The following is a 10109-nucleotide window of genomic DNA, read 5'->3' as shown; positions in this document are numbered from 1 at the left end:
CTCCAGACCAGGATGCCAGGCTCTCAGGGCACTCTTGGGCTCTGGGGAGACCCCTTCTCCCCCAGGTGGCAATAAGTGATGTAGAAATATTACAGTGGTTCTGAGCCCTCGAAGTCACGACCCTGCCCCTTGGTGCTGATCAGAGGGGACAACTGCCCCAGAGCTCCCCAGGACCAGAAGCTGGTCACCAGGCCCCAGGCCAAGAAACCCCTCCACTGAGGCCTGAGACCAGCTTAATTCTTTGGTGATGCCGCTACATAGCAGAATCCTCCTCTTGGTTCACCCAAGCAGGTGGGGAGGCGGTACGGTAAGGATAGGTATTTTAGTGAGCATCGACCTAGGAAGCGGGAGGTCACGGTTCGATTCCGGTCGGGCCAGATGCCTGGGTTGTGGGCTCGATCTCCGGTGTGGGGCACAGGAGGCAGCTGATTAATGATTCTTTCTCATCATTGATGTTTCTATCTCTCCCTCTCCCTTCCTTTCTGAAATCAATTAAAAAATATATATATATTTTAAAAAGAAATAGATGTTTCATATAGGAGGCTCCCATACGGGGTCCCAGGACGTCCCTGTCCAGAGGCTGGCTCAGTTTTCCACCCGGCTCGGGGAAAGTGCCCCTTTGTCCCACGCTGACCCCGGCAAATAAAGGTGTACTCTGTCGCTTTGCCTTGGGTGGCAGCATCCTGGACTGGGGGGAGGGGGAGAAGAGGGCACGGTAGGTGTCCAGCTGGCTGATGCCCTGGCTGGCCCCTCATGCCCCATCTCCTCCCTTCTCCCGGAGACCATGCCTGTAGGCCTGTGGTATTCACCCAGTGCTTGTGGCCCAGGCACTCCTGAGACAGGGGCAGGTCCTCTTCCTCCCTGTTGTCCTAGGGCTTGGCACTTAGCAAGAGGTGACATAGTCCCTCCTGGAAGTCTGAAGGCTAGACAAGGTGAAGCTCTATTACTGCAGCCTTAGGGGTTGGTTTGAGTGGCTGGATCCTTGCAGTGGGTGCCAGGGGATAGGGAGGTTCAGAAACAGGGAGGTGGGTGTTTATTTTTGGCAATGAGGCAGGTTGGAGCAGTGGTTGGTTAAAGGTGGGCTTGAGTTTGTCTGCCCTGGACTGCAAACAGGGCAATACAGGTCCCAGAGGGGAGAGAGGCCTGACCCAGTGCCCAAAACTTGGGGCCAGGAGAGGGACTGGCCCTCCAGCCTGAAGCCATGGCCATCCCCCCCAGCTGGAGATTGGTGCCTCACTGATGTGGGAGGCTCCCCCACAGAGCCCCGCCCAGGCAAAGGATCCCCATGGTGCCTGAATCCCCAGCTGCCTTCTCCCTCCTCATGCCTCCCGGGTTGCTGCCCTTTTACCTGAGGCCCATCTCAGGGGTAGTTCTGAACCCCCAGGCTGATGGGCTGCCTAGACCCACAGAAGGTATCAGCTCTTGGGCCGGTACTTCCTCCGGGGGTCAGGGCCAGGTTTACAAAAGCAGCTGCAGTCACACAGCAGGTGACCAGCTGGACTTTCCGGCCAGACTTCAGGGTGGTGGGGGTGGGGAAGGGAATGCTACAGGTTGAAGGATACTCCTTTCCGGAGTTTGCCTGGAGAGTCTCTGTTCATCACCTTTCCCAGTGACACCATCTCATTGCTGCTTCTTAACCTGTGTCCACACTGGAGACTGGTGGTGGTGGGCCCAGGGCCCCCTGACTTTGTGATCTGGGTCTTCTGAGAGGAGCAGGGGCAGTGCACACAGCCCAGTAGGCGGCAGCATCAGTCCAGGGCGGTGGCCGGTGGGCTGGGGCACTGCCACCTCTGGAAGGTTCTGGAGGGAAGGGGGGGGGGGCAGGCATCATTAAACATGCCTGACATCTTGCCAACCTCTATGGAACACATGACATGAGAGATTTGTTCATCCAGGGTGTGTGTGTGTGATATAGTACTACCGCCCACTAGTGTGAGCTCATGAGGACCCAGTCTGCCTTGTTTGTGGCTGCATTCCTAGAGCCTAGGATGGAAGCTGGCACACAGTAGGCACTCATAAACATCTGCTTACTGTCAGATCACACGTGGAGGGGTTTCCCGAATAGCATAGTAAGGAGCTCGATCCACCTTCCCTTCAGCAAGACAAGTTAATTGAACATTTAAAAAAAAGAAACAATTATTTAAAGTGTCTAGAAATTGTTCTAAGGGCGTACAGAAAATGGGAAAACATTCATTTAAGAAACTCTGCCCACTGGTGTGGCTCAATGGTTGAGCATCCACCTATGAATCAGAAGGTCATGGTTCAATTCCCAGTCAGGACACATGCCTGGGTTGCGCGCTCAATCCCTAGTTGGGGATGTGCAGGAGGCAGCCAATTGATGATTCTCTCTCCTCATTGATGTTTCTATCTCTATCTCCCTCTCCCTTCCTCTCTAAAATGAGTAATATTTTTTTTAATTAAAAAAAGAAAATCTAAGTTTCCACACAGGCAGTAGAATGAGAAAGTGCTGAAAGAAAAAAACAGTCAACCAAGAATTCTATATCCAGCAAAATTATCCTTCAGCTCAGCATTACTCTTCCACAGGCATCACTCACAGGAGGGGACAAAGTTCCTCATCAAGGTCATGTGGATTTGAGCCAAGCCTGCTTGATGCTCCTAGTCACTGCCATTCTGCCTCCCAGGAACAAAAGCCTGGTGTAACACCAACATGGCTGTACAGGCACCTGAGCAGGGTCTGGTGGAGACCTCCAGCCTGCAGGCCCTGAGATGGAGACATTCTAGACACAGAGAAATAGGGCGATGGAAGGACCATATCATCTACAGGTAGCTTGCTGTTGCGGCTAGGGGCCAAGACAAGCTTCACAGATTGTCCTCAAATGTGCAACAGCTACAGATCTTAATGCAAGTAACGGAGACCTGGATCCAGGAGACTCCAAGCCGTGGTTGGGGTGGCTGGACTCCTCTGCCATGGACCATTGCAGAAGCCTTCCTTTCCACTTCCCACAGTGAAACCAGCCCAGAGTCACCTTGGACACCATGAATGGGCGCCGAATTATTCATTTATTAGACTCAAGTACTTTAGTACAGAACAGTACAGAGATGATACATGTTTGTGCTTCAATACTTTCAAACACTGAGATTCTGATAATTTCAAGGTAAACAAGTTTCAAGACAGACTAGATTTTTAAAATATCCTTTTGATAAATTATGTTTCTATAAATAACAGAGAAAGGAAAACCAACATGTTCAACAAACAAGGTCCTGAAGCATGAGCATTGGTCACAGGGAGGGGACAAAACAAGCAGTAACAGTAAGAAACCAACCAATGCAAGTACCTACAGCTCTGTCCTAAGGAAATAAGATGTCTTAAGGGGAGAGGGGAGACAGACCTGCAAACTAATCTGAGTGCAAAGGAGAGAGAGGTTTCCAAGCCGTGAGGAGAGGACACCACAGGCATCTACCGGGTGGGCGAGGAACATGTTCTGAAAGGAGAGCGGGCGAGTTAAACTAGCACACACCACGTTTGCAACGACATCACAAGACAGGAATATACACGCGGTCTGCAGGAGTAAAAGGGTGGCGGGGGCTGGACAGGGGACATTTTTGTGACTTCCACTGTCATTATATTTCATGACAACAGCAGCAGAACAAACGGTGTGCTCACTCCCAGGAACGAGAACTGCTGAGTCTTGAGGATGACGAGACATCCTGCCTGCATTTGCTTCTTTAAGTTTTGCATTAGAGCTAAGTTTTATACAGCTAGGTTTTTATACAGGGAATAAAATGATCATTTTCTCTACAAGCACAACAACATATGACCCTGCACTACAAAAAATAAAATATCAGGAAGTATCTTCCACTGAGGGTCATCTGAGTGGGCAACGGTCTGTATACATCCCTTGGGCTATGATCCTGGCCATTGGACGTCTTAGGGGACGGGCCCTCTCTACAGGGAAGGCCCTCTGACAGCGTCCTGCAGAGCCCACTCTGTTCTAGTCCCTTCCTGACCCCTGAGCTCTCCCAGGCTGACTCCACTAAGGAAGAACTTCTCTGGTCAAAAGATCAGGCCTAACCCCTTCTCCAGGAGACCATGGTCTCCAGGGGGAGCTTGCTCCTCACTGGTTTGGGCAGAGTGACTTAGACCGCAGAGCGACTTCCCTCAGGGTCACAGGGCTGTGGACGCAGCCGGGGAGGGCGCGGTGACAAGCTGAACACCAGCCCCCACCCACAGCCACAGCCACAGCCCTGGGGATATGGGCCACTGAGGAAAGCAAAGAGGTGGGTTCCAGCTCCAGCCTCCGAGATGCTACCTGGGCCTCACTGCCCAGACTACCCGATGAGAGCAGGCCCTGGGGCGTGGGAACCAGAGTGGACAGAGAGAGCCTCAGTTTGAAATACTCCCAGAACAGACATCTGAGTCCCAATAAGAACAGAAACAACCCAGACAGGTTCTTAAAAAACACTCAAGCATCCGCCTTCCCACACTCAGGCAATCTGCACGTGTCGCACCAGGTTATGTACAAGGTCACGGAATCGTAACGAATGGGGAGGAGGTGTCCATTCATCTGAACAGTCCCAGAACTTCTCCAGCAGCGCGCCACTTACACACGAACCTCTCCTCTCAGGGCACATATAGAAGACAGTCTTTTTAAAAAACACAATGCATTATTTTCTTTTGTTTCAAAGAGAAGAGGGCATCATTAAACACGAGAACGCAGCGGCAACAGCGCCGACTAGGGCGTGCAGAGCTGGGGGGCAGGGAGGGACAGAGGGTCAGCAAAGGAACCACTGCGGGCAGCGGGCAGCGGGCAGCGGGCAGCGGCAGGGCTGTGGAGCATGGGGGGGAAGAGGGTTCACTTTTTGGAGGGGCAGCTTATTGTTTTAAGTGCTTATTTCTTCATCTGTTTTATTCAGTTTCTTCAGCGTGTCCAGCAGTTTTTGTGGGGTGAGAATCTGCGTGGATCCTGAGGGAGGCAGAGAAGACAGTGAGCTCGCCGGGACGCTTCCTCGTTCCCTGCTCCTCGAGGTTCCCAGACCTGCACCCAGTCCCCTGCCCCACCCTGGTGTGGTCAGTGGAGGCAGGGAGGGGGTTGGGGGTTGGGCTTTGGGGCCAAGTCACATTTGGGGCTGGGAGACATTTGGGGACTGGGGATAAACAAAACATCCTCTGGTTGCCCTAGCTGGCTTGGCTCAGTGGATAGAGCGTCAGCCTGCGGACTGAAGGGTCACGGGTTCAATTCCAGTCAAGGGCATATGCCTGGGTGGTGGGCTCGATCCCCAGTGGGGGGCATGTAGGAGGCAGCCGATCAATGATTCTCTCTCATCATTGATGTTTCTATCTCTCTCTCCCTCTCCCTTCCTCTCTGAAATCAATAAAAAAATATATATTTTTAAAATCCTCTGGCTCAGGCAGGGTCCCAGGCCTCCCCCTCAGGGCTCAGCGCCATCTGCAGGACATGAGGCAGCTGCATTTTGAACTCAAGGTGAAGCAGGGAGAGGAATTCCAAACCACATGGCAGGGAAAGGTTGGGAATGGGGCGGGGGCTATGCGGGGCCTGTGTGTGGAAAGAATGGTGCCTGGTAGGGAGGCAGTTGGTGGGCAGAACACCCTGGGGGAAGCCACTGACCTCTGGGAGCAGATGCTTGGAACTGCCGTGGTGGGCGGACCTCAGGTGTGAAAGGGAGAGGGCGGGGACCTGAGGCCTTACCTTATAGAGACCGTGCATTGTAAGAGATTAGAAATGCTTGCAAAAATTTAAGCTAATGGAATTAGGTATAACTTCTACCACAAAATAATAAATAAATAAAAGTAAATGAAGTCCTTTTCATAAGGAGAGAGATCTAGTAAGTGCAGTGAAAAAAGATGCATGGATCGTGTGGTTTGGACATGGACATACTCAAACAGAACAGAAGTGGCTGGTGTGTGAGCATGAGGCCTGCACGCATGCAGCAGTGGCCGTCAAAGAAAGATCCTGGTGGGAGAGAAGAACTGAACAAAAGAGACCTGTACTTGAAAATGTGCCTCCCTGGAGATGCGGGTGCAGGCATGGCCTTCATGGGACGAGGGGAGCAGAAACCTCAGGATGCCAGATCCCCGCCCGAGCGCGGGCAGGCACAGAAGGCTCAGGCTGGCTTGCTGGGCGGGATCCCACACACCAGGGTCCCTGTGCCTCTGACCACTACTTGCTCAGCTGACCTGTGACTGCTGGAGCTGCAGGCCTTGGACCTTCCTGGTCAGTCAAACCAGCAGCAAACTCGTAAAGCCTTCCCTGGTGTGAGGGGTTCCTCCCGACACCCCATTCCCTGCAGTGCAAGTCCCAGGCACCTGTCACTGCTCAGAGCAGCTACTGCCATCGTGCCGAGTGATGCCCAGGCCGCAGGCCCCAGGCCCCAGGCCCCAGCTCTAAAGCCGACTCATTATCCTGCACACGGAGGCTCCTTCTGCAAACGTGACAGAAGCTTCAGCAGCATGTCCCCCAGAGTACACATTTCTGTGGCTCTACCCATCTTACCACGAGTCCTAAAGAAAGTCAAAGACTGTCTACGAATGGGGAAGCAGGACTTAAATGTTACAAATTCCTAACAGTGAACAGCTGTGAGAATGAGGGCTTTCCAATTTCAATCCACACGGACTGTGTGTCCACACCCTGGAAGACAGCCCTGGGCTCTGGGTGCAGGGGTAGCTCAAGGGCATCCTAGGTTGAGACAACAGCAGCACACTCGTTCCAGAGAAAACCATCCCTAACCCTTCCCAAAGTGCTCCCCCTGCCCTTGCTTCCTTGCCAATTCAGGATTTGTGGGAGGCCAAAAAGAGGTTAAGGAACCCATCAGCTCTAGAATTTTCTGATATTATCTGATCACTGACCATCTGGTGTTCCCAGTCTTTGACTGAAAGAAGAAAACCCAGGACCAAGAGTATTGGGCAACGAGAGAGGCCTGTAGGACTCTGTGCCAGGCACGGTGCTGGGCCCTCGCTCACTGGTCTCTTTAAAGGGCCCAGAGCAGCTGAGTGCCCATTCTCGCCACCCAGTCATCTGTATGGCTTTAATACTTGGTTAGGCTTTCTACCACCACAAATATTGCTAATTGAGTGGGGTGGGTTTAAACCACAATTTGCAAATGATCTCACTTTGAACTCACAGGTAGCTGACCACATAGGCCCTTTAGATCAGCAAGAGGGTCCCACTGCTCTGAGGGTCCCTCTTAGTCTACATAACTGGAAGGTTGAGAAATGTGAATGGGGTCTCCAAGAACAGAGTCATCCGAAAGACTGAGCGCTGTGGGCAGACAGATGTCTGCTGGGACAAAACCCTTCTTTCACTGGCTGGGTACTCAGTTGGTTAGAGCATCGTTTTGATATGACAAGGTTACAGGTTCTACCCCCAGTGAGGGCACGTACAAGAATCAACTGATGAATGCAAAAGTGGAGCAACAAATCCATCTCTCTCTCTCTGTCTCAAAATCAATTAAAAAAAACACACCTTGCAGTAAATGCCATCCACCCGCCTGCCACCTGCACACAGAACTAGAAGCTCTGATTCTGATTACCCACCTCCCAAAATGCTTCGAAACAATGACTGTTTATTCAGTGCCCACAGGTTTGGCTTCCCTTGGGAAGGAGCCTGGGCAGAATGGGAGGTACTCAGGCCATAGCCAGCCCCAGTGTCCTGGCTCATAGCCCCCTGCTATTTCTCACCTTCATATCAACCTTCCAGGTTTCCTAGCCCAGGTGCTGATGGCTTTCCCCTGAGGTCAACAGGGAGCCGAGAATGGGTAGGGCTGCATGGCTTGAGTCACCAATCTGAGGAGGAGCCTTGGGACCCTATGGTCCAGCCTCCCTGTGGTCCATACACTGTGGCCCAGGAAGTGGGAATGACCTAGTCATAGGTCCTTGTGGCAGAGCTGGGGCTGGAGTCCAGGCCTCCCCACTGCTCAAGGTGACTCACATCCTGAAGACTCACTGGGCCACAGCTCAGCCCAGGGGGAGGGGACATTTTCAGGGCCCATGTCAATGGAGTCTATGCAGCCAGGTACACAAACTGTGGCCTCATCACAGAACGGGCAGTGAAGCTAAGGCCTGAGTAACGTTCCAGTGGAGTTCTGGATCCGTCTGCCATTTAAACGCATCCGAGGAGGTTCCCAGCACGTAGGGAGAACGGAAGGAGAGAGGAGGGGACGAGGACAAGAATAAAATCTGGATCATCTACCGAACAGAAGCAGGTTCCTGGGGGACTGAGAGCAGGTGCAGTGCGGTGGGAGAGCGATTTCTACCCAAAGGCTCTCAGCACGAGGGGCTTCAGTGGGTGAGGGGGGTGATTACTCAACTCTCGGAAGGATCACAGGAGGTTAAAATGAAAGCAGTTACTGAAAGAGCAAATGGCTGATAAGTGCCCTTTCCCCAGAGGAACACGAGACAGGAGCTCTTCCGTGGCTGGCGGGAGCTCACCAAGTACATGGTGGCCTGTGAGCCCTTGTTCCCCGGGCTAAGTGCTGTCCGGGAAAGCGGCATTTACATGTCTCACTACCACTGACTCGGAGTCCACTCTGACGCTCTCCGCAGAGCCTCCCCCACAACCGGGCACCCAGGGCTGTCCCTGGGAGCCTGCTGGCCTCGTGCTCAGGTCCCCACCCCACGCCCCAGCCTGGACAAGGTGCTCTCTTCCTGGTGCCCACAAACGCATCCCTGAGCACCAGGCGTGGGCGCGCCCCTCTGGCATCCCTCAACCCCGCTGCAGGGCTGCTCACAGCATTATTCTCATTCTCAGGTTAAAACCCCGGGGCTGTGCTGTGGGCTGAGCAGCAGGGGACCCAGGGCAGGAGAGAGCCTGCAGGCCGGCCCGGAGGCTCTGTGGCCAGTGGGTGAAGGCAGCATCGGACACATTTTCAATCGGTGTTAAGAACTGCAAGCATTTTCTTGTTAAAGGAAAATCAAATAAATAATAAACTAAAAACAGAAAAAATAAAAAGAGTGACGGAATAATCAAAGAAAGCCCTTCAGAGAGGAAGAGTTTCTTTTCTGTAATAAGCTGCTTTTACTTTGTTTCTTTGGCTCTCACTCCATTGTTGGAGCCTGATCCTCAAAAGATACCCTAGAGGACTCCCTGAAGTCGGGGTGTCTCAGGTCCATGAGAAATTTGGTGGGAGTAAGAATATGAGTAGAACCTGCGGGAGAACAGAGGCCAGCTGACTGCTTGAACAAAGGTACGGACAGGAGCATGCCAACTTAGGCCTACGTTTTATGCAGCCAGTGAGATATGAGAAAGCAAGACACACGCGCACGCGCACGCACGCAGGCACGCACACAGCACACGCACTGCAAGGATGGCTGGCATGCACAAAAGCAGGTGAGGCCACACAGTGGACATCGGCTGTCTGAGCGAGACCCCTCCAAAAATCTGTGGGTCACTTCATCTCCCCAGGTTATACCACCTCCCAATGGGGAACCTCAGGTCAGGGCCAAAGCCGAAGATGGAGATTTACCCCCAAGCCCGGCTCTGACAGCTTCTGCCCAGGAAAACTGTGTTTGAGCTAAGAATTATCCAACACACGCATGCAACACATATGCAAGCAGGGAGCAGAGAGCTTTATCACAGGGGGTGGGGGGGGGCCCTACGTAACAAACAGGAAGGAACAATACAGGGAGAAATGGTGACCACACGGGGGGAGCTCCAGGGAGCGGGGACGGGAGGAAGAATGTCCAATCTCCCCACTGAATGGTGCTTCTGGGTCCATCTTGAGACACCAGGGACACCATGTGACTGGTGTGTAGAACCTGCTCCTCTGAGAGCCTGGGGGCACCGTGATTGGCCACTCCAAAGGAGAGGCACGAAGCTGACTCGTCTTGTCGAGATAAGGGGAGAGGGCAGGGCCCGGCCAGGTAGTGTGTGCTGATAGCCTCTTGCCAATTACTGTCAAGAGGCATCCGGGCAAGTGCCACTCCATTTTGTTAAGGGAAAGGAGGGACTGAGGAAAACGTGGAGAAAGCAAGATTGTTCTCAGCTCCCTCTTTCTCTTCCAACCCTAGAACTGTGGGCGTGCCTACACGCATGATAAGGAGAAACACCGCCGCTGCATTAAGTCAGCTCCTGTGAGTTGCTGCCTTTCTTCTGGAAAACCATCAGGAAATCACAGACAGGGTATGAGAGACC

At 52.9% G+C, this 10109-nt stretch overlaps 1 protein-coding gene across 2 annotated transcripts in view; it reads right to left on the bottom strand.

Moving 5' to 3' along the window:
* Positions 1–3002: 3002 nt before the first annotated feature.
* The window catches only part of STXBP1 (syntaxin binding protein 1), a 50183-nt gene continuing 43076 nt past the window's right edge, over positions 3003–10109 (bottom strand). Inside the window, exons 19-20 of one of the 2 annotated variants that reach the window (XM_059658109.1) lie at positions 8998–9123; positions 3003–4925 (exon numbers count right to left, since the gene is read on the bottom strand). In XM_059658109.1, the coding sequence (XP_059514092.1) occupies positions 9014–9123 (110 nt within the window). In that variant the 3' untranslated portion in view covers positions 3003–4925; positions 8998–9013. The remainder of the gene's footprint in view (positions 4926–8997; positions 9124–10109) is intronic. The other variant, XM_059658110.1, reaches the window with a different exon arrangement.

Source organism: Myotis daubentonii, chromosome 11 (assembly GCF_963259705.1).
Source record: "Myotis daubentonii chromosome 11, mMyoDau2.1, whole genome shotgun sequence".
Classification (NCBI taxonomy): Eukaryota; Metazoa; Chordata; class Mammalia; order Chiroptera; family Vespertilionidae; genus Myotis; species Myotis daubentonii.
This window is presented reverse-complemented; position numbering and strand designations above follow the sequence as displayed.